This window comes from Equus caballus, chromosome X (assembly GCF_041296265.1).
Source record: "Equus caballus isolate H_3958 breed thoroughbred chromosome X, TB-T2T, whole genome shotgun sequence".
Lineage (NCBI taxonomy): Eukaryota > Metazoa > Chordata > Mammalia > Perissodactyla > Equidae > Equus > Equus caballus.
Window position 1 is genome coordinate 129,639,893 of NC_091715.1, and position 24,969 is coordinate 129,664,861.

A 24,969-nucleotide genomic window follows, 5' to 3' on the forward strand; every position below is an offset into this window, starting at 1 on the left:
AAAGGGCAAGAAAATGTCCTCATTTTTTTTTTCTTGACTTCAAATAAAGTAGACCAAACATGGTCTGTGCCTTCTCGTTCTAAATACAGGTCTGTAATATAAAGGAAGCTTTAGAGGATGCCAAAAAAGTATCAAATAGCAAGGAATGCCCTTTAAAGACACTTTAGAATTTCGAATAGAGCTAATTGGTAAAATTCAGATGGGAGAAAATGAGAAGAAAAGAGGGGTCGAGATGGTTTGCTAAAACACAGATTGCTGGGCCCCATTCCCAGAGTTTCTGATTTTATAAGTGTTATTAGTTGTATAACACACACCTCCAAGGAAATGTACTGAATAATGTCTCGGGCGATGTCAACTACAGCTGAGTACGTAATACCACTACAATTCGATGATGATAAATATTAAAAATTCTAGTACAGATCTAGTGTCATGTACATCCTGATACTTAACATTTTTTTTACTACGGGCAGGCAGATGCTTTGCCCTAGGGTGTATTGAAAGCCAAGCTATCACCAAGGCTTTGCCGGTGAGCATCCCACGCAACGAGGGGCATCACAATGGAGGGAGGAGCATCACCTAAGAGAGGCATGGCAGGAAAGCCTAAGGGCATCTTATACCACAATTTCCTGTGACAGAGTCTGATACACACACGGTTTTCCTTCTCTTTTCCCAGTATACACATACGCGCCTACATTTTGAAAGGAGCTAGTTAGGTGAATGAGGGGAAAATAAAGACATCCAGATCACACACAGGAAGTGAAATGCAGAAGAAACTGCTCTCCTGACGACCCGAGAGAGACATTTTCCAGGGAACTCTGGTCAGATTTAGGGTAGATCGTGTCCCTTCACCCACTACACTCACCCCCTAGTTTGGCGTGTTGCAAACTCAGACGCCTCTGTGGCAGAGAGAGGGCTTTGTTGCTTCGGGTATTAACCTAGACATTAGAAGGTTGTGCGGTTGCAAGGAATCTCATTCCTAGTTATACATGGCACTTCATTAATCATCAAGTTCTATCTGGGACCACATGGCATTCTAAGACGTCTTAGGTCTTTAAGATTTTGAGACTCAGGATGAAACCATTTTTAATGGTTAAAAACAAAATCTGTCCTTAACTCTGGCTCTTCTTGAGAATTTCCCTTTGCAAAACTCAATTGTTTGTTAATGGGCTGATGCAGTTGTGTAGTCAAAAGCCTGCACTGTAAATAAACCTCATTGTTTCTTCATGGCCAGCTCACAGATCTATTTAGAGAATGTGTACTTTGAGAGAAAAAAGGGCCCGAGAGTACAAAGGGACCTGTGTGCACACTCTCCAGGGCACGCGGGTCTATCGGAATGCACACATGGGCAGCCGAGAGCCCAAGTAGGCTTCACCAATGGGTTCTCATCACCTCTGCCTGCAGCTGGGGTGAAGTACTCAGCAACATAGAACAAAACTTCTAAGGGTCAGGTTAGCCTAACAGCCAGCTCCTCCAGGCCCCCAAGGAGAAGAGAAAAACCACAGGGTATCTCTGAGGCCAATGGGGAATAGACCATATTGCTCTGCTCTCCTGAAAGACACATACCCCTGACTTTGCTTTTCTTTAGTTTCCAGATACTACTGTCAAGGACAGATCAGGGAATGTGAAAGCTAGGAAGGATTGTCAGGGCCACTTAGTTTAGTCCTGTCATTTTCCCCTGAAGCTCAGAGAAGCGTGTTGACTCAAGTTCCCACAGCTGGAACCCAGGTCTCCTGATACCCTATCTAATGCTCTTTCCTCTACATACATGTGAAATGCTGTCCAAACAATCTTTAGAAAGAAAAAAAAAAAGTGAGAATTGCTGATCCAGGGCTGGGAACCATTATGTAATCCAGCTGGAATTTGACCTATATCCTCCCAATGAAATTGAAACGGAGATGGGAGGGAAATAGACGGACATAGCGCTAAATGTGAAAGGCACACTTAAAGGATGCTTCGCAACTGTTGTTTTTGGGAAGGGTCCAATACGAGTTGGCCCTTACCTGCTGCTCCGGCCTCAATTTTCCCTACTTCCTCCCAGGAACCCATTTCTGCAGCAGTGAAACTAGGCGATCACCTTGGCTCATGCATGCCTCTAGGTCTTTACTCTTCCCCCGCCTCACAGAGGCTTGACTCAGATTCAGGATAACCTGACTCCAGAGTTCTCAAGCTTTCCAGAGGTACGAGGAGCCAGAGCAAGAGAGGGCCACTAGAAGCAGTGCCTGGCAGCCCACACCAAGGGCTAAGAGAATGGCAAAATCGAAATGCTAATTGAATCTGGGGGTGGGGGTGGGAATGAGTGAGATGGCCAAACGCTAGCGTAGCCCTAGAGGCTTCCTGGAAGAAATGGCTCCTAAAACCAGGCTTTATAAATGGTCGCTATTTATTGGATGGTAAATTCTTAGATGTCTTATCCTCAGGGCTCTCTAGAGGGTTTGTGTTCAATGTGTTTTTGTTGTTGTTGATGACATTTATTATTATGCTTGGGAAATAATTAATTCAACTGAAACATACCCAGGAGGAACCGTTCAGTCTTCTGGAACTAACCAATTCTTTTTTCTTTCTAAGAGGACGAGTGTGGGTGCCAAATTCGCGTTCCTTCTGGATGTGTGTACCCTGGGATACTGCAGATGGGGCTGACTTCAGAAGGAAGGTGTGAGAAATAAAGCACTGATTTCCATTTTAGTTCTGTAGAAATATTTGGGAAGTCTGCTTGGTGGTGTTTTCATGGTTGAAAATGACCCGGTGCGTGTGCTTGACAGGAACGTGGGCCACAGCAGGCCTGACATACGCTTTTTCCCATCTCCATATGTTTCATTTATATCTTAATCCACAGCCTGCTGGGAAATTGCTGGGTGAGATAGCACTGTGGGGACTGCTGTCAGTTCGTCTCATGCTATTTTCTTAGCCTATGGTATTCACACATCCTCCGCTATGAGCTGGAATTTGGCCCTGGGCCTGTGGAATTGCCATAGGGCTGCCTGAAAGGGAAAGAAAATTCGAAATGTGAAATGACTTTGTTCAAATGTGAGTCAGGGATGTGTTCGGTTTATAGAAGGAGGAAATGGCATTTGAAGCAAATTGGTTCAGGGAGAAATGCTGTCATTATATAAGCATTCGAAATTGAGTAACAGACTGGCTAACTGGTAAAGCTCCCAAACACGCCCTTGACCTGTTGCAGTGTGATGAAAAAGGCACGGGCTTTGGGGCTCAAGACATCTGGGTTTGGGTCCTAGGCCTGCCACTCAAAAGACTATTTGACCCTGGGGCTGGCCCCGTGGCCGAGTGGTGAAGTTCGCGTGCTCCGCTGCAGGCGGCCCAGTGTTTCGTTGGTTCGAATCCTGGGCACGGACATGACACTGCTCATCAAACCACGCTGAGGCAGCGTCCAACATGCCACAACTAGATGGACACACAACGAAGAATATACAACTACGTACCGGGGGCTTTGGGGAGAAAAAGGAAAAAGTAAAATCTTTAAAAAAAAAAAAAGACTATTTGACCCTGAGCCTCAGTTTCCTCATCTGTAAAATGAGGATGATAATAGTTGCTTAAAACTGTTTTATTGATCTTCAAATGAGTTGACATAAAGGATCAGGAACATGCTCAATATACAGTAGGAGCTCAATATAAAATAATTAGGAGTAATAACAGCAGCTAATATTCTGGAGGCACGAACTACACGCCAGGCACTGCAGTAGGCATTTTTTTCATATTGTCTCACTTGCTCTTGACAATGATGCTATGAGGTCAGTAGAATTATCCTCTAAAATGTCTAATACTATTAATAATGATAACATACCACACAGCTTGGCTTGAAATAGCTAATTCTATTCTTTCTAATCTTGCTTTTTCTCCCTTGCCTCACTCCCACACCTTCCCCCACTGTTTTCACCTGCGGCCAGAGGGCTACAGAGTTTTCACCAAGTGATAGAGAATAAAGACAGGAGGTCAAGAGAACAAGCACTTTGCAACCCAAATGCTGGAGGAGGAGTTTGCTGTCAGAGACAAGAGATCAAGTTTCCATGCAAAGAATAGTAATTGTGTGTAACTAGCTAACAAAGAGGCTTGTTTGGGGGGAAACAAACAGAGGAGTCATTCATGTACTTGAAATCGTTTTAAACCAGAATCCTGGCGCTTCCCAGAGTGTCAGTACCCTTTGTGTTCCTGCGCCCCACTTCCTTCTCCGCTTCCCTCGGCTGTTGGGGAGAAGGCCTGTTTCAGAGGGGGACAAGGTAGGGCCTATTCCTTTGAGGTGGCAGCAAAGCACATAGTGTGGTCACAGACCCACCCGCGCCCACCCCCAGGCACACAAGGCAGCAGATACAGTCCTAACCTATAGATTGCAGCCATGAGGATGCTCGCGCTCTCCTCACGTCCCACAAATGGGAATGGCTTATGGGAAGTTAGATCTTGCATGAAGAGACCATCTCTCTTAAGAGTAAGGCAGAAGCTGAAGCGCCATCAAATGAGAATGTGAATCAGACGACCACAGTCCGCCTCAGCGGTTTCAGGCAAAGAGGGGAGAACGTGGCCCCAGGGCTAGGAGGGGTTAACCCAGTTCACGTGGCTAAACACACTGCTCCACCCACCTCAGCAGGACAGCTTGCACTTGGGGGAAAGATTGCTTCCTCCGTGGCAAGGTTTTCTTAATGTAACTGAAAACAAAGCAGATTCAAGTTTCCCTTTGACCTCGGGGATGCCACAGCGCAGAATTTCCAACATTTTTCACTTACACGATCTGTGCACGGTTCCAAATTCTCTCTGAGTTCGCTTCTCCCTCTGCCAATTGTCTGGGTGTGGTAGAAAGGGAGCACTTTCAGTCTGCTCCCCCAAATTCATGGAAATACGGATGGTAGTAATATAATATTTTGAGTTGTGTGTTGTTTTAAAACAGGAAAATCAGTTACTCTTTTCTCCAGCGGCATTTTGCACCATACTTTTCAAAACAGCATGTTGTTCAGGGACACTTTGTGGTGGGCATTCTGAGCGAGGATTCTCAGAAGCACCAGAAACAGAAACATTGAGATGATGACTTATTGGATAGCTCAGAGACACTCGATTTGGGGAGCTAGAGATTTAAAATTTCATCAGCTTTCTCTTCATTTTACAAAGGAGGCAACTTGGAGGGGGTGACTTGTCCAAGGTCACACAGCTAGTAAATGGCAGAGCCATGTGTTTTGAAGTCTCATTTTCAAAATGCTGCTATACATGACCCACATTATGGTCCCAGCAGGGGGATTTTTGTGTGTGTAGAAATGGACAAGATGATTAGTTGTCATGAGGAGTAAATGAAGTAACGTCTGTAAAGTGGCACGCACAGCAGCTAAACAACACTCAATTAAAATATTCTATCCACTACACATTTTCTTTCCTTTATATTCATGTCCATATTATATTTTAGGCTTACATAGTTGTAATGTTTGTGTCTATACCACACTGTGATCTTCTTTTTTCACTTAACACAGCCTGCATGCTTGCCATTTTAATGCCCAAAGAACATTCCATCTGGTTTGTAGATTCTACTTTTTTTAGACACTCTACGATTATTGAACATTTGGGTCGTTTCCAGTTTTTCACCCTTATAAATAGTGGGGCTTGGAACAATCTTACAGAGCTCGCCGCCCTCCCACCCCCGTCCTCCTTTTGGGGTTGTTTCTTTGGAATATGTTCTTAAAAATGGAATGAGACATATAAAGAGCTTTCAAACCCGATTGCTCTCCGGAAAAATACCATCAGTTTACTGTGTTTGTGTGTCACTAGTGATGAAAGACTGCACCAATGGGGGGAAAAAGTGGTTTAACTCTCTTCTCTAGGCGTAGAAAAGGAACTGAGGGGTTCTCAGCTGAAACTTCCTTCCCTGCCCCCACTCACCCCACCCTCTGCCCTTGGCAGTCTTCGTGCTTTCCTGGCCTTTTTCTGACTTCCTCCTTCTGTGGAGTCTGGGAGCACAAGTGACCATGCTAATACAGAACAGGATGAACAGTTTCTGTATCAATCCGACGCAAAATCTAACAAAAGCAACACACGGAAGTGTGACTATCCTGAGTGCTTCACCAAATAAAATGCTGGAGATCCACTTGGGAATTTCCATCATGGCCAAAAGGGTGATTTTGGTTTCAAAGATCAGCTGATAAGAAAAGCCTGCCATTTCAGAAAAAAAAGGCTGACTGTACATCTATGTATCCATGTGTTTGAATTGGGACATTTGGCCCGCTGGACTTGGGGTACCTGTTCTGACTTCTGCTGCTTACAGTGCCTCATCTCATTTAATCCTCACAACCACCCTTGGAGCAGACACTAATATCATCCCCATTTTACAGATAAGCAAACTGAGGCTTAGAAACATGAACTTGCTGGAGCCACACAGCTAGGAAATGCCAGAGCTGTGACATGAACTCAGGTCTGTTTGATTCGAAGGCCTTTGTGCTTGATCTCGTCTTGCCTCTCATACTCTTCTCACTTATGAGGTAGTGACTTATCTGCCATACTGACTCCAGTGTTGTTTCAAGGATCAAATGAAATGAAAATCCCTAAGTCCTTTGGAAAGAGGAAACAAAACGTTGTCTCGATGTGTAGGCGTTTTATAAATGTGAGGCGTTGTCGTCACCGGGATGTAAGGTAGCGACAGCGATTCTCTGCGACTCTACCAGGCCACATTACCTGGCCCGGCCCCAGGCTTTCTGGAGAGACTCAGTAGTTTTATCCTAAGAGCCATTTCTGAGAAGTGGGTCCCCGATTATGGTTACACTGTGATATGTGCAAATGCAGTGCTCCCCAAGTCGAGCTGGAAGGAGGAGGGCGAGACTCACCTGCTTTGATGTTGTTCCTTTTGATGGGCTTATGCATGTTTCAAAGAGGCAGATGACCTAGACTGGGCGGGGTGCCCAGAGACTTCCCACTGCAGTGGGCGGCCGAGTGACGGAGCTGGGGACAGCGAGCGAAGGAGCCGCTGCCACTCACTTCCCCTCTGGAGGGAGAAACCTGGAGTTAGACACAGTTCACCTTAATCCCCGAACCAGAGACAGTTGGGAGACTCTTAGCGCTGAAAGAGGCCTTCCATGTCTTCTCTTTGGACACCGACCTCTCCCATTTCTTATTTCCTGAATACAGCTTTACTGTTTTTGTTAAAAATGTATGCACTGTCCTGGGTGGGGAAAAGAAGAAGAAAACCGTGTATGTGGTGTGTTGTATCAGACTCTGTCCCAGGAAATTGTGGAAAAAATGCCTTTGGGCTCCCCTGTGTGTGACACACCTGCCTGTCTGTGACATGCCTCCCTGAGTGTGATGTGCCTCCCTGTCCCTTACATGCATGGTCTCTCATTCTAGTAAAACCCTCTGAGGTAGATATTATAATTATGCCCATATTACAGATGAGGAACTCGAGGCCCAGAGAGGTTAACTACTCTGCCCTAGGGCACACAGTTACTGAATGAAACTATTGGGCATATTCACCTCCCAAACCAAGCAAAGGGGGAGAAACTGGGATTAAGAGGCTCGAGTTCTAGTGCCCACCCTGCCACTACCTGCCTGCATGACCTTGAGCAAGTCACTCCAGTTCTGTTTCACCCTCTACAAATTAAGGAGTCTTACTCAGTTCTTGCTTCGGTTCTTTCCTGGCTTTACATTCCATGCTTTTTCCTGAACTCTGTAGCATTATTTGCGATTACTTCTCGTTGGAATGACACTTGTTTAGTTGCTCAGAAAAATAGAAATAGAAATAGAAATACGAAGGATCGAGGTGCTCCCAAATCAAACATATAGATGATAGATCATCACAGAAATGACACAGAAAGGACACTTTTTCTATTTGGCAAAGCTAAGTGTTGCTGCCACCTACTGAGGAAAAGGAGCATGGCTTCCATGCAAGGTCTGGTCCTTCTGTGGTGGCCTAGGGACAAACTACCAGAAATCATCCAGTTGACCAGATAATTTATGAGACTTCACTGATATGTTAAATCTCACAGTGTTTCTGCAGCCTATCTCTTTCCCTTTGACTACAATGAGGTTGGGAGAAGAGCTTCTCTGGGCAGTATTTTTTTTTTAAAGATTTTATTTTTTCCTTTTTCTCCCCAAAGCCCCCCAGTACATAGTTGTATATTCTTCGCTGTGGGTCCTTCTAGTTGCGGCATGTGGGACGCTGCCTCAGCATGGTTTGATGAGCAGTGCCATGTCTGCGCACAGGATTCGCCTGCAGCGGAGTTCGCAAACTTAACCACTCGGCCACGGGGCCAGCCCCTGGGCAGTATTACTAAGGAGACCTGACCGGCCGGTCTTTGGCCTCCTCCAAAGCTGTATATCCTGTGACCTTTCCCACGGTCCTCTCCCTCTCCCAGCTGGAATCCCAGAAATCTAGAAAGTCTGAGCAGGAAGGAATCATGCTCAGAGAATTTCTAGGGCAACTCATTTCATAGTACAGAGGAAAAGTGTTTTGACCAAGGTCATATAGGTAGTTAATGTGGGCAAGGGTGACAGCAAACTGGTCCCAGAACTCTAAAGACTGGTCCGATAAAATCCACCCAGAATGGACAAGATTAGATATTTGCAAAATCACCTTCAGAAGAGAATACAGGAAGGAAGATTAGGAGATGTAATCAAGGATATTTACATATACAAAGGAAGGCTGAGTCTTCCCGGTGGGGAGGAGTGGGTGGTGTGGCCAGAAACTTGGAGGAGCTGATGCTGAGGGGAACTTCAAGCGCTAGAAGGCACTCAGTGCTGGGGCGGAGGAAGGGCTCGCTCACCGGCCCCAGCCTGGGGAGCTCAATCTTCCTGAGACACATTCCCACCCTTGGGGGAGTGCCTGGGGCTCCCAGTGTACCACGTGTAATCTTACCTTTTCCTCTGCCAGCGGGAATGATCAGAAGGGAGAGGGAAAGCAAAAGTTACTGCTGGATAACTTGCATCTGCTAGAACGTATTTTAAAAAATCGAAAGCTTTCACTGCAACTACAATAAATCACTTGCAACAAACACAGCCCCTGCTGGAGGTGATCCAGTTACTCTTGTAATGATTCTTTGCGCAGTCAACAACCTTTCATCATCATCATCATCGTCATCATGGCTGACATCACCAAGGGCATCCATTGAGTCAGGGGCTTTGCATTCATTATCTCATTTACATCTGACAAAAGCCCAATGGGTAGTAACTAGGATCCTCATTTTACAGCTGAGTAAGCTGAGCCTCAACTCAGTTTACCCAGAGTCCTACGGGCCCCCTGACTATCCCAGCCCTTAATCCCTACCCTGTCCCACCTCCTCCCCGAGAGCTCGGCCTCCCCGAGGCGCTCATACAGGAAGCAGGAGGTGCGCGGGGACACTCTGGCTAGTGGACATATACATTTCTATCTCTAGGAAACCACCCTCCTGGCCACCCAGACCCCAGTGTAAGTTAACGCAGAGGCGTTATAGTCCTACAGCCTCTCCTTGGGGAAGTGATCCGTCAGGTGGGTAGGCTAGTTGCCTGTAGGGGGAGAGATTACCTCGGGAAAACATGTTTCCTCATTTACAACAAATTGTTTGCTGGGCAGGGGTTGAGGGGGAGACAGACCGTAGGAGAACAGGTGACTAATGAAGGGAAAGAATTTTTGATTATCTGTTCTTTCAGTGTTTCAGAACAATTGCTTCTCTCTATTAACATGGGTAATTAGGAACTGACTGTGTATCTGAGTGGTTCAAACCTGCCTCTCTCACACACAAAATTCTTTTCAGTAATAAACAAGCATGCACAGAATTATTCACTGATTGGGACGGACTTCCTTGCAGTGTTTGTTGTCAAACATGATCCCCTCTTCCTCCCATTAAGTTATCAATTAGGTGAAGAGGTGCCTTGAACAAGACTCTGTCTATCATCTCGCATCTAGTACACGTAAATCTGTGCAATATGAGCAGAATATACACAACAGTGGTTGACTCCTGCCCCACTCCTCCCCATTTTAACTGTTTTTCTGTTCCTTAGGCTAAAAATATATGCTAAGGCTTATATAACATTTTATGCTGTCTCCCTACAGTTTGTTTTAAAGGCAGAGAATAATAAACAAGGGCATTTAGAAAATGCGAACAGGAAATAGTCGAACACAAGCTGTGAATGCTGTTAAAAAAGAGGAAGTGAGGCAGACGAAAGGAAGGTTTGCGTGGAGGGTCATCAAAAATGAAAGGCCCATAAAAATATAAAATAAAGGCCTCGCCTCATGCCTAGACTCCATACCCCAAGTCTGGACTATAAGCAAAAACTTGAGAGGCTTCCTGAAATAAACCCAAGGTGCAAGCAGACCACCAGCTGCCCTCTGGAGGTTGAGATTATGTCTTATACACCATTAAGTTGCCCCAGGTTGTCTGGCTTAGTTTCTGCATGTGCTGCCAAGTCGATTCTGACTCCTACTGACACCGCGACCCTGCGACCCTGTCCGGTCCTTCTGCCCCATCCTCTCACCTTCCGGAGCTCTATCAGATACTGCTCTTCTGCTGTTCATGGGGTTTTATGGCTAATTTTTTGGAAGTGGGTGGACAAGTCCTTCCTCTTAGTCTGTCTTAGTCTGGAAGTTCCGCTGAAACCTGTCCACCATGGGGGACCCTGCTGGTATTTGAAATACTGGTGGCATAGCTTTCAGCTTCACAGAAACACTCAGCTGCCACAACCGACTGATATGCGGTGTGGTTCCCTGACCAGAAAACGAAACTGGGCCACAGCAGTGAGCGCCAAATCTTCACCGCTAGACCGCCAGAGCTGTCTATATTTTCGATGCTCAATAAATATTTAGTGAGGCAAAAGAGACTTTGTAATCAGGTTCCAGGCTTCAAGATTCAAGCTGCCTTTTTGTTGTTAAACAGCAAAAGAGATGGCAAAGTGTGGAGACTTCATTTCAGAGCGTGAAGCGGAGACTGTAAGGAGAGTAAATGTCCTCGTCTCATTTTATATGAATCATAGCTGTAATAATGCAGCCAGCAGCGCGTATGGGGGCAGTTCTTCAGCGCCTTGTTACAGCTGCCTGCCAATCTAGCTGCCTACCTTCACTGTACACTTCACTGACAGAAGTTTTTAATTAAAAAAAGAAATTGCCCCTTTGTGTGTGTGTGTTTGTGTGTGTGTGTTTCATCCAGAGAAGCTAGTGTTGAAGAGACTTTTTAGAATGCGGGCAACTCTTACTACCAGAAGCCTGTGGTCGCTTACATGGTGTGGTGTGTGTGAGAAATTCCCAAAGACACACCCCTCGTCTCCCTAGCTCCTCCATGCCTTTCTCCTTAAGCACACCACTGCTACTTAAAATTCTGACTGGAGAGGTAAGGTCTTGTCTCTCAATGGCCTCTGTTAAAATCATGTATTTGCAAAGAAAGGAGTGGAAACCACCTGAAACCTTGGAAGGGAGCAATTATCATGCACCAGGAATAATGCTGGCAAATTCGCACATGAAAAGATGCTCGACTTCACTAGCCATTAGGGAAATGCAAATTAAAGCCACAGTGAGATACCACTGCATACCAATCAGGGTAGCTGAAACAAAAAGAAGGCAAAACCAAAACTGATACTATCGAACGCCGGCAAGAATGCAGAGGACTTGGGCCTCTCGGATATTGCTGCTGAGATGAGAAATCTTCAAGAAAGGCAGGATGAAAATGTGTAATAATTTGGTCTCTAAAAGAAAGCATTGTTATAAGTAGGTCCTGACAGGGACAGTAGCCAAAAACAGTAGTGGCCACGTGTTATGTGGTGACTAAATCATTCCAGAGTAAAATGAAGAACCGTCAAGAAGACTTAAACGCATGATCTCGGCCCGAAGCCTGGTCCAAAGAGTAGAGTTTATTTGACATTCTTTCTATTAAGATTACACACTTCTGGAAACCTAATTCCCACCGTTGAGAGAATCCATGTCTTCTTTCAATCTTAAGAAATTGGTCACTTCTTTAGATCCCTCCTAGTAGCTAAGAGCTTGTAGAATTAGAGAGAGACATTGAGAGAGAGAGAGAGATTGTGTGTGTGTGAGAGAGAGAGAGAGGAGAGAGAGACAGACCTTGGTGACTACCTGGTGTAACTCTTCTTCTTTTGCAGAGGGACCTAGTGAGGCGGAGAGGAGAGGAGAAAGGTCTTGCCTAAGGTTACACAGTGGTGGAGGCAGGACCAGCGCCTGGGCCTCCGGGTGCCCGGTCTAATTCAGTGCTCCCTCTAATGACTGCATCATGCTGCCTTTGGTCCTCAGGTTTATGTACGAATTTGCTGTGTTCCAAATCAGTCCCAGCAACCTGAGCTTCCCAGGACTGGTGACTCTTGGAGAACATCTCCTGATAAGGATATGCATGTGGGCACAGGATTTACGTACCTTTCATGATCAATACGGATTACTTCCCCTCATTAATGGCTTCTGCTTTCACTAAGAGTAGGGCACCTCCCCAGTTCTGTCATTTCCCCAACAGCTATGAATTATAGTCAAGGTAATCTCTTATCTCCACCTGACTCAAATCACCCTCCAGGCTTGGGAGCTGTGGGCAGCACACTAGACAGAAGTTGCCATGGTGGTGTTTGCCTGACTACCTGCCAATTTGGTTAACGTAGACAAATAAACTTATGCTCTCTGTCTTTTACCTCTGGAGGGGACCTGTCTGGAGTTAATTGAACTAGAGAGCGTCAAATAATCTGAGTAAATATACATTGTGTTACACAGGGCAACTAAATTAAGCTGAAGAGTAATCTAAAGTGATGACTACTATAAGCCAGAGTCTATGTTGTTATTACGTGCCTGAATTGCTCACGTGGGGGTTATTTTTTTGGACTAGAAAATGACCGATGATTGTACAATCAATGGGATTGCCATCTGGTTGATTTTATTCCGGTTAGTTTGGCCGAACACCATCCACCAGAAAACAATCCATCTGACTGTGGTCATTTCCAAGTGTTCTGACAGAATTGACTGATGGAGGACTCTTTCATCCATGGAAACAGACTTGTTTTTGTATGGTTTTGATATCTAGGAATTTGGAACCCTTTCCCTCTATAAGCGATTCAAAAGTTCTTTTCTTTTTCTTAAATAAAATACACATCTGCCTGAAAGCTGAAAGTTTGTACGTCACCTATTACTTGTATAATGAAATCATTGAACACTCTGAAAATGGTCTTTCTCTTCACGTCGAGTCCTGCAACATCTTGGGAGTGACTTTAATATCCACATCCCTCTCCACCTAGAATACTCTATGACTCCCGGCATCTCCCAGCACTTATAGGAGCCTGTTCAAATGAAGGGCCCGGGAGTTTACCTGAAGCTTCATTAACTTTTTTTAGCATTATGGTAAAACTGCTTCTACAAAGCACCTATCTTAGTTTTGAGTTATTAAATCATTAATGCATCTATTTTATTGATATCTTCCTCCCCAAGTAGACTAGGTTTCATGAGAACAGGGACCATGTCTAATTTTGCTGATCATTAAATCTTTAGTATTTAGTGTGGTGCCTGGGATAGGACAGGCACTCAATAAATACTTCTTTGCCTAGCACAGTGCCTGATGGGGCTCATTGCTGGGCTGAATGAAACAGTTAAAGAGAATAGTGAGAAGCCCTAACTTCCCAAACTTTCTGTAGGCTGAATGCCAATCTCCAAATAGTTGATGTCAACAAAGGTGTCTGGGCGTATTTATGAGAGTCGGGGAATGGGGAAGGGAGCAAATAGCATGCTTAGGCCAGCCAAGATTGGACTAGACTGACCTAGACTGGGAAGCCAGGGGTGTTAGTGAGTGGAGTTGGATCTACCACATTTTAGTGCCTACCCTTTCCCCTCTAAGCCTCATGGGGGATGGGCAGGAGGCTGTGCACAACAGCAAATAGAAGGGACAAGACAGAGAATCAGAATGCAGTCAGTGAGCATCATTAGAATGAGCTAGTCATGATCATAATAACTGCCATTTACTGTTTCAGGCCCCATGCTCCATACTTTCCCATACATTTTCTCATGTCTTCCTCATAAGGAGTCTGTGAGAGAGAGATTATTTCCATTTCATACTGTGGAAACACAGTGTGTGTTTCAAGTCGGGACAGAACTTGGCAGTGTTCCCACAGTAATCCAATGCACTCTAGCCCTGATCTTTCTGAGTTCAGAGCCAGAACTCCCTTTTAACAAATACACTATTAGCCAAAAGAAGAGTCTAGAAATATGCAGAGCCTCCTGTGAGTGAGGGTCAAAGTAGCTTCCAGGGTGCACTTTGGTTAGTTGCTGGACAACTAGACAGAAGAGATTTCTTGCCCATTGGGCAGGGGACCTGTGGGAACAGGATTTGGCTTGAGCCATGACTAGGGCTGGAAGCAGGGTGGGAGCAGGGAAGGACGAGGCCAACCATAATTAAAGGAAAATATCCAGCACCTAGGAGAGCTCCAAATTTGCTGCTCCTCAGTGGGGCAAAGCTGGACTTGGCAATGCTATTGGCCCTCCCATTTGCCCAAGGACCCTCCCCAGGCCAAATGATGTGACTGGGTGGCATGTGCTGCTGCTGTGGGCGGCTCACAAGTGGGAGCTATGTGTTAAGGAGACGAGATGTGTGCTAGGTTTCTAAGTTGTAGCCCAGCTAAGCTCCTGAAGCCGGCTCCTGCCCTAAATTCTTGAGCAGTGGAAACAGCAGTGACAGCTGTGAAAACAAGCAGGCTTGCTCTTCTTGGCATTGAGTTATATGCACATCATGATTATGGAGGGAATCAGTAACATCTGTCTTTCCTGGCCCTTACTTAACTTATGCTAGTTATGAACCCTCTCCATGTTCCCACTCTGTAACTACTGTAAATGATGCACAAGAGGAGCGAGAGACAGGGGCAGGAAGAGTGAGGGAGAATTAATCTACCACTGGGTGAAATGAAAATGTACCGAAGTGTAATGGAATTTCATTAACTTCGGAAATGGTGATGAATGCTGTCCAAATAATTCTTACTAATGCATAATTCACAGCTGAAAATAGAGCCAAACTCTCCTAAAAAGCACATCCATTTATGCCCCCAAATTAATTTCGTGTGTTATTCAGGATGGTTGACAGGATAAAAGATCTACTATGAAATGTAATCATCTATTAAGATTGGGAATCTATGAGTCTTTCTAGTTTAGTAGATGATGGTAGCTGATAACAAGTGGCATCTTGAGAGGCAGACACCCACAGTTCTCATTCTCATAATTTGAATCTCCCCAAAGACATCATTTCAGACATAACCACAGAGAAGTTAGGATGAGCTTTCAGATCTCCATAGCAACCATGGCCCAATTCAAATATATATCCCCAAAGCAAATTAAAATCAGTTTCAAAAGATTCAAATGGGGTCAGGAAAAGGCCCATACCTTTTCTGACTGGCAATGTTTTTACATTATATGTTTATATAGTATATAAATTATATAGACCATATATTGCATACATTTACATAGAATTACGCGGAAAGATTTAAAAGTTCCTTTCCTACTTTGTGTAATACTGTCTATCCTATTCCACAAACTCTCAGCGACATTTATCACTTAATGTCTCAAGACATAATAATCCCTTCATTAAAACTCGCTTATGCTTTTTGTATACTCAGGAGAGTGGTAATGGGGGAGAGACCTTTTCACCTTTAGATCTAACACAAACCCCACTATGATTGGCAGAGAGAGACTATTATTAAGGAGGAGGGTAGCTACTGGCTCAGCTTCCACCAATGGGAATACATAGCTTCAGAGGCCAGTCGATACCTCACAATGGAGGCATCATGGCTCTTCCCCTCATGGGTCCCTTCAGCCAATTAGAGAGAACCTTGGTTAGACATGTGAAGAGTAATGTAAGGGACGACTTCTGGAACTCTCTGAACTTCTTCCCATGGGTGGATTGCACTGTGTGGAGATGGAGGTGTCATGGGGGATGCACTACCTTCCAAGGCACCCCTATTTGTCTTAATGGCCAGACCTTGTGATCTGGGGTGCTGGGATGGTAAACAAGCACATGGGCTGCTGATACAGAGTATGTGATTAGGTAGCAGGCAGCCATTGGGCCAGTATCAACCAATGGGAAACCTTAGTTTGCAGGACCATCAACGCCTCATAATGGAGGTGTCATGGCTCCTCCCATGGGTCCTTCAGAGAGCACCTTGAGCTGACATAGGAATAGTGATGTCAGAGATGACTTCTGCTATCCTCCAATCCTTTACCTAAGACTGGGTGCACTGTGTGAAGATGGAAGTGTTATGAGGGGAGTACTAACTTCTAGGGCCATCCATATTTCTCCTAATGGCCCTAAACTATGATATGGGTACTGAGGAGAGAATAAAACATATTGGTTACTGATATTGAGGATGTGATTAAGTAGGAGGCAGACATTGGACCAACTTCTACCACTGAGAGACCTTAGTTTGAGAGACTCTCAATGCCTCACAAGGGAGGCATCATTCCTCCTCCCTCACATGGGTTCCTTAGCCAATCAGAAAGCACCTTGTACTGACATGTGAATAGTGATGTCAGGGACAACTTCTGCTACCCTCTCAAATCCTTTTCCTAGGAAGAGGTCTAGTGAGTGGAAGTAGATGTGTCTTGGGGGAACTACTACATTCCAAGGCCACCCTATTGCTGCTGATGGCCTGACTACCAATATGGGGTGCTATGATTAGAATCAAGCACCTTGGCTGCTGATATAGAGGCCTTGATTAAGTAGGAGGCAGCACTGGGCCAGCTTCCACCAATGGGAGACCTTGGCTCAAGAGGTCATCAACGCCTCACAATGGAGGCATCATGGCTCCTACCCTCTCAGTTCCCCATGGGGCCCTGAGCCACTCAGAGTGTGCATATGAATAGTGATGTCAGGGATGACTAATGCTACCCTCTATTCTTTCCCCTAGGCCAGGGTGCAGCATGTGAAGATGGAAGTGTTAAGGAGGGAGCACTACCTTCTAGGGCCATCTCTATTTCTCTTAACAGCCCTACTCAATGATAGGGTTTTGAGGTGAGAATCAAGCACATTGGCTGCCAGTACAGAGTCCATGATTAAGTAGGAGGCAACCACTGGCCAGCTTCCACCAATGAGACATCTTAGCTCTAGAGACCATCAATGCCTCACAATGGAGGCATCATGGCTCCTCCCCCACCATGGGTCCCTCAGCCACTCAGAGAGCACCTTGAGCTGACATATGAATAGTGATGTCATGGATGACTTCTGCCACTCTCTATTTCTTGCCCAAGGGCAGGGTGCAGTGTGCGAAGATGGAAGTGTTATGGAGGGAGCACTACCTGCTAGGGCCACTTCTATCTCTCTTAGCAGCCCTACCCTATAATATGGTTACCGAAGTGGGAATCAAGCACATTGCGTGCTGATATAGAGGCTGTGATTAAGTAGGAGGCAGCCATTGGCCATTCCCACCAATGGGAGACCCTAGTTTGGGAGATCATCAATGCCTCACAATGGAGGCATGATGGCTCCTCCTCCCACCCTCCATGAGTCCCTCAGCCACTCAGAGAGTACCTTGTGCTAACATGTGACTAGTGATGTCGTGGATGACTTCTGCCACCCTCTATTCCTTCCTCTAGGGAAGAGTGCAGTGTGATGTGGAAATGTTATGAGGGGAGTACTACTTTCTAGGGCCATCCCTATTCCTCTTAATGACCCTACTCTGTGTTATGGGTTCTGAGGTGGGAATCAAGCTCATTGGTTGCTGATACTGAGGATGCAATTAAGTAGGAGGCAGCCATTGGCCAGATTCCACCAATGGGAATCCTTAGTTTTCAGGATCATCACCACCTCACAATGGAGGCATCATGGCCCCTCACGCCCATGGGTCCCTCAGCCACTCAGAGAACTCTTGAGTTGATATGTGAATAGCGATGTCAGGGATGACTTCTGCCACCCTCTATTCCTTTCCCTAGGGCACGGTGCAGTGTGTGAAGATGGAAGTTTTATGGGGGAACCACTACCTTCCAGGGCCATCCCTATTCCTCTTAACAGCCTTACCCTATGATTGAGGTATTGAGATGGGAATCAAGCACATTGGCTGCTGATACTGAGGCTGTGATTAAGTAGGAGGCAGCCATTGGCCAGCTTCCACCAATGGGAAGCCTAGTTTTCAGGACCATCAATGCCTCACAATGGAAGCATCACGGCTCCTCCCCATCTCTGCCCATGGGTCCTTTGACCACTCAGAAAGCACCTTGTTGCTGACACACGAATGGTTATATCAGGGAATGTATCTCTCCCTCTAAGCAAAGCTGGGGGCAAAAGTGCAAATACAGAAGGCCGTCATTAACTAGGAGGTCCCTGAAGTCTCTCTATCCCATCTGGTCTCCCTGGTCCCCTTGTATCCCCATCCAGTCTCCCTGATGCTATTCTGTGTTGTCATGGACTCCTTACATCACAATAACCAGGTGACCCTTGTTAAAGACACTTGTCCCTGTCCCTTCCCATACCTAGGGATTTACACACAGTCACATTGAGACTCATCATTTACCTTATTATCCAACACATTTGCTAAGGCACATCTCTAAGTTTTCCACACTTCAGAACCTTTGAAAACTGCTGAGTACTTGCAGCGGAGCCCAGTCATGCTCCTCAGCAGGCATTCAGGACCCTGAGGATTTGTTGCTTGTTCCGCCTCCAGCCCCGTTCACCTCCCAAGGCTCCTCCCCAACATCTCTGCTCTAGGACGCAGTTGTGGTGTAGGTATTAGCGCTTACCCCCGCCTGGAATGCTTGTTACTTCACCTCTACCCAAATGAACGTCACTCATCTTTCGAAGTCTACATCCATGATCTCCTTTGAAGCCTTCTACCCCCTAGTTTAGATGCTTCCCTTTACTGCTAGTTTGATTTGAGACCCAGCGTCGGAACTAGATCTTTACCTTGCTCCTGGCTTAGTATCTTTATTTCTTCGCCCTCTGTTTCCTACTTTATTTAAAATTTGTTTAGATTTCTATATTGAATGAATCCTTGTAAGCTGTCTCCAATTCTTTTTGGAGCAAATAGAACAAATAAATAACTAGTCTCTCTCAGAGTCTCACCTCTAAGCCCTAGCTTGGTGACCACTCTGCTCCTTGGTCAATGCGCCCATCCACCACACCTCCCCTTACCTGGTTCTTTTTCTCTTTTGGGACAAGTCTGCTTCTTCTGATGGGACTTGATTGATGGCAGTGTAGCCGCTCGCCTGGTGGGTGGGTGGATGTTGGTAACTGTCTGGATACGAGCCTCGCCACGAAGGTGGGTTTCTGATGTCTTCATCTAGGCTCCTCTCCAGCGTCTGAGCTGTCCCATGGGCGAGTCTGTGTTTATACCCTGGCCTCACCCAGGTTGCACTATTGTGTGTAGTCAACCTACTATGACTGGGCCTGAACTATGACATAAGTGGACCAGGACTGGGTTATATATGAATATATTTCAATGATTGAATACTTTTCAAGGTAGAATATAGGTGCAAAGACTGATACAACAGCTGTTTATCACTAAGTGTTTCCAGAATTCTAGATTCACAAGCCCACTGCCACTTTTGTTCATAAAAAATCTGAAAGGGGCAAGAGGAATACTGCCTCCGTTACATGGGGCTCGTCGGAGGCCTATTGCTTATTTCAGTCTTTCATTAGACCCAGCAGCCAAGACATAGCCCTCTCGTTTAAGAGCTATAACAGCAATAGCAAAGCACGTGAAAGCTTCAGTTTACTTCTAACTAAGCTTAGTGGTTCTCCATGCTGCAAATCTCCTGTATTAAAAAAACGATGTTCACTTGCTTCTTTCTTCCTCAAACATCACTGTCCACAGCTGCAACAGTATAAACCCGGCCTCTTTCCTTTGCCTGAAAAGGGAAACCTCATAATTGCTTACCTCTGTTAAAAAAAAAAAAAAAACTATCCATAAACTGCACAGACCTTCCAGAGGCTTCCTTGAGTAACACTAATTTCATTGTGGGTTGTTAATTGTTCACAGATAAAAAGTAAAACCCAAAATTGACAAGCAGGATAGGCTATCGCGAACTTAAATTTACTCAAAGTATACACTTCTCGCAGACATTAAATCAGTTCAGGTGGTTTAATTGGTTGCCCCCGCCTAGACTTAGCAACTGACAAAAGATAAAAGAATAAATATTTATATTGATAGGAAGTGTATGGTTTTAGGTTGACCTGACTTCAAAATGCTTTGAAACAGAGGTCTTCTGACTCTGACAGAAACATTTATAAAAATGAACAAATTAAAGAACTTTTAGAAGCTGTTAAGGAAATAGCTAAAAACAAGGTGGAACGTCATTCAAAGCGCAGGGATCCGGAATCTCGTGATGAAACCGTAGCTGACCGCTATGCTAAACATGCAGCGTTCGCCAAGGTAATTCCTCCTGTAATTATTCCGAAAGGGGAGACCATAGAGGAATTAATAAATTCCACAAAGACTGTTGTTAACTGTCAGAGCTTGTTGTTAACTGTCAGAGATAATCCCCTAATTTGAAAAAAGATATCTGGGAAAAGTTTGAAGGCTAACTGCATAAAGACAATATTTGGCACTCTCAGGATGCCAACTGGTTGCGCCAAATCCTTTAAAACGGACTTTAGCAAGAATTCTTCATGACTTGATCCACAACAGAAGAGATGAATTGGCCGTGATATTACACTAACACTGATGGGTAATTTTAGAGGGATTGTCAAAGATGCTTCCCAAACATGTCCTGCCTGCTAACAGCCCAACCCTGGTTCAACTGTCAGGGTGGGTCGTGGACAGGAGCCCGAGCCTGGAGCGCCCTTCAAACACCTCCAAATGGACTGTATGCAAATGTCTCCTCAATAGGCTATAAATATGCCTGGTCGTTATTTGTTTTCAAGGTGGGTTAAAGCTTTTCCTGTCAGAGGGCTGCAGCCCTGTGTTACTTCGCTAGGGCTACTGTAACAAAGGGCCGCAAGTGTGCGGCTTAAACAGCGGAAATCAATTGTCTCCCGGTTCTGGAGGCTGGAAGTCTGAAGGCAAGACGTGGGCAGGGTTGGTTTCTTTCGAGGGCTGTGCCAGAAGGATCTGTCCCAGGCCTCTCCTTGGCTTGTGGATGGCTGTCTTCTCCCTGTGTTTCTTCACATCAAGTTTCTTTACTATTTCCAAATTCCCAAATTTCTCCTTTTTATAAGGACGTGAGTCATATTGGATTAAGGCCCACCCTGATGACCTCATTTTAACCTAACTAATTGCATCTGCAAAGACCCTAGTTCCAAACAAGATCACATTCTGAGATACCGAGGGTTAGGATGTCAACGTATGAACTTTGGGGGTACACAATTCAACGTGTAACAGGCCCTAACTGTAGCAAAGATAAAATCTTGATTTCATTTTTGCCAACTTGGGGAATTACAACTTAACTCTCGTGACAAAGGAAATCTTTTTACCAGCACTGTTCTTAAGGAGCTCTATAATCTTCTCCCTTTTACCCAAAAACTACCCTGTCTTTATCATCCAGTCTTCATAAAAAGTAGAAAGAATTAGGGGCTGGCCCGGTGGCGCAGCGGTTAAGTGCTCACGTTCCGCTTTGGCGGCCTGGGGTTCGCTGGTTCGGATCCCGGGTGCAGACATGGCACTGCTCATCAAGCCATGCTGTGGTAGGTGCCTCACATATAAAGCAGAGGAAGATGGGCGTGGATGTTAGCTCAGGGCCAGTCTTCCTCAGCGAAAAGAGGAGGATTGGCAGCAGTTAGCTCAGGGCTAATCTTCCTCAAAAAAAAAAAAGTAGAAAGAATTAATTGAATTCCAAAACTAGCAAAGCTCTCAGAAATCCAAAAACTTCCATGGTTTAAAGTATTGCCATTAGCTTTACTGTCTGTAAGATCAACCCCCTCTGGGACCCACAAGTTATCTTATGAATTAATAGCAGGTCACCTTATGTGTTTGGGAATTTCACCCTCGGTCTCAGATTCTACCCAATAAAAACAGGTAAGATTAGTTAATGCAGGGACTCATATAGTACCTCCAGCTTTATCGCCAATGGATACAAGCTGCATTTCCAAAATATTTACCTAAACGACCTCTGCGTGCTCTGCAACCTGGAGATTTCATCTTCTAGAAAAGAGAAAAAACTGCTCCTGAGCCTCAGCGGGAAAGATCCTATGAGGTGCTGTTAACAAGTGTCATAGCGGGTACAGCTCCCAGGTGTTGGGCCTTGGATTGATGGTTCCCAACTCAAAAGATTTACGTCGCTTCTCCTGATTACTGGGCATCCACTCCACTTGGAGACCTTAAGCTTTGGATTCTTAGGAATCTTCCAGAGGCTGTTGACTTCAGAGGTGGACAGCTTTCGCTCAAGATGACAGAACAACATCAGTTTTCTGATTCTTCAACCCTCTTTTGTCTGTTCCTTTACTCTTCTGCTAATCTTGCCTACTATTCTACTTTGTTGCCCTCTAGAACGCTAATGTGACTTCTCTTATTTCCGTCTGATTATTTTTGCCTCCCTGGATCTCCTACCACTTAAGGAAAAACAAAACTCTCCTATGTGTTTTTCCCATAACCACCACTTTGAATTTAACTGACTGCTGGATCTGTTACCCCCCGTCGGCCTCTGCCGGCAAAAATTTAATAGCTGTTCCTTTAAACACTTCAGGAGGTGGATTCCCTTTTTACAAGTCCCTTCTGGCACTTGTTTCCCTCACAGCATTGACCCCAAACTTTGGTCTTGTAAAAATTGGACCTCGACCTCACGTCAACAAAACACTTCTGGGGTCGGTCCGGTGGCGCAGCAGTTAAGTTCACACGTTCCATTTCTCGGCAGCCCGGGGTTCGCTGGTTCAGATCCCAGGTGTGGACCTTTGCACTGCTTGTCAAGCCATGCTGTGGTAGGCGTGCCACATATAAAGTAGAGGAAGATGGGCATGGATGTTAGCTCAGGGCCAGTCTTCCTCAGCAAAAAGAGGAGGATTGGTAGCAGATGTTAGCTCAGGGCTAATTTTCCTCAAAAACAAACAAAAATGCTTCTGCTGAAGTGATTATAATCCAATCAGCAAGGCCTGGTAAGTCAGGTGTAGACACTAATATTGGGGCTATCCTGGTTGCAATGGTCTGTTTCTTCTCTTCAACCTGCTTTGCAGGAACTGTTTAACTCCACTAAAGGGACTTGTCCATCTCGAGAGACACAAATTGGCTCACTCTCATTGTGGTAAATGATAGTTACCCTCCTAATATAATACTCCTAATAATCCTAATCTGTGCTCCGCTAGGGTGCTACTTCTTATGTGGATGTCAGCCTTATACCTTGGGAAGGACACCCAGAGGCCTCCAAAATGAGGCAATCACAAGGTATTCAAGAGAACTTCCAAGGGGGATAATTGAGTCCCTCTTGATGCCTACACTGTGCACTGCAATTCCCATAATGGGGATAATACAACTAGAAAGGTGGTCCGAAACTTGTCTCTGCCCCTACTAGAAGTCATAAACGACACACTTCTGCTCTGGAAGCCCAAAAATCTCGTCTAAATTCATTAGCTAGAGTTATCCCGGGCAATCACGTAGCCCTTGATTTCCTCTTAGCCAGCCATGGGGGAGTTTGGGGTATAGCACATGTTGCTTATTATACTTCTATAGGTATACGGGGCAGGAAGAAGAGTTTGTGGCCAGGCTAAAAGGAAAAGCCACTTGCTTTAAAACAGAGCTTATTGGAATCTGGGAGCTGTTTTCACTGCCTGGGTTTCATAATCTAGGCCCCCAACTTTGAGACCCGTTACCGATGCATGTTTCTGATAATTGCTTGTGTTACAGCTGGCTGATGCAACCTGCTCAGACTCTTGTTATACTCACTTCTTTCTGTGCAGCCATTTTTGTATCAGAGAATGCAGCAAGTCTTCCTGCATCAAGCAAGAGAGACCAACTCTAGTCCAGGTACAGACTATGTTTTCTAAATAAGCTCCTGATCAGCAGTGGGGAAATCTGGATATTACGGAGTAATGTCCTGCAGCCTGACTTCATCTGCCCCTGGCCAAAAGGGAAAGAAAAGAAGCAGCGTCTGACATCCAGGAAGTGGTCTGATACTCACAGCCAGGCTTCAGCGTTGGTATAAGCTGGCCTGGTGCTCAGAGCTAGACCACGTTGTTCTCCTGTTAGACACCAACAATCTTACAGAACACCAGTGCCAGACAAGGTTACTCTAACACCATGATAAAGTAAGACAAAACGAGGCTGTTTCATAATTTTGTCTAAGCAGAGACAAAAACAAGGTTGCCGTGCAGCCCACAAAATGCCAAACATCTCCCTCTCCTGGCTAATATGAGTGACTGCTACTTCTTTACCAATTATAGTATGTTTATATTTATCCTTGTTCTAGTCTGTCCTCCCTATAGATAAACTTTACTGAGATACCCGATGATAAAATTGTCCCCGCTGTGTGACAGCACCTAGTTTAAAGCAAACCCTTGCTTCCTTAGACCCTCTTTGATTTAACTATCCAAAGCCCAAATTCTGTAACACGTCTTTTCTAACTCCCTCTTACTGAGATGCCTCGTGGTTCCCCATGGTGTATGTTCTCCCTTGTTGCAATAAGCAGTAAACCCAACTTGTTCAACTACAGATGTGTTCTCCATGGTCTTTGACTGGAAGGCGTTGACATTGGAGAACTTTGATGGGACCCAAGAGTTGCTAATAAGACCCATCTCTGAGACTCTGAAGGAAATGTTTCGGAAAGCTAGACCTTTTCCAGAAGATTAACTTAAGGCGTCTTACACAGTTTTCCAGCTGATTTAAAAGGTGTGACCTACTTGGCTGACCTTAGCTCACAGTCAGATAACAAGAGGAAGGTCATTGATGGGCTCCGATAAGATTTGGAGGACACTAAGAGACCGGGCATGTTCTTACATAAGCCTCAAAACTCAGCTGAGTCATGCCTTCTAGTTAGCCAAGCCTACCTCCCTATTCCCTCTGCCCCAGGTTCCTTTGGATTCCAGCCTCCCTATATTGCTAGAGTTGTCTGAGCAGACTTCTGCTCTCCTGGAAGTCCTGCTACCCCTGTGTAGTCTCAAGGAGTCCATCATTCCAGCCTTGGGGCTTCACTTATATTATGGGGCC

At 45.2% G+C, this 24,969-nt stretch overlaps 1 protein-coding gene across 3 annotated transcripts in view; it reads right to left on the reverse strand.

Moving 5' to 3' along the window:
- MAP7D3 (MAP7 domain containing 3) overlaps positions 1-19,216 on the reverse strand; it is a 56,725-nt gene extending 37,509 nt beyond the window's left edge. For 2 of the 3 annotated variants that reach the window (XM_070258240.1, XM_023634313.2), the window contains exons 1-2: positions 19,032-19,216; positions 6,810-6,967 (exon numbers count right to left, since the gene is read on the reverse strand). In XM_070258240.1, the coding sequence (XP_070114341.1) occupies positions 6,810-6,846 (37 nt within the window). In that variant the 5' untranslated portion in view covers positions 6,847-6,967; positions 19,032-19,216. The remainder of the gene's footprint in view (positions 1-6,809; positions 6,968-19,031) is intronic. The other variant, XM_070258241.1, reaches the window with a different exon arrangement.
- Positions 19,217-24,969: the final 5,753 nt, after the last annotated feature.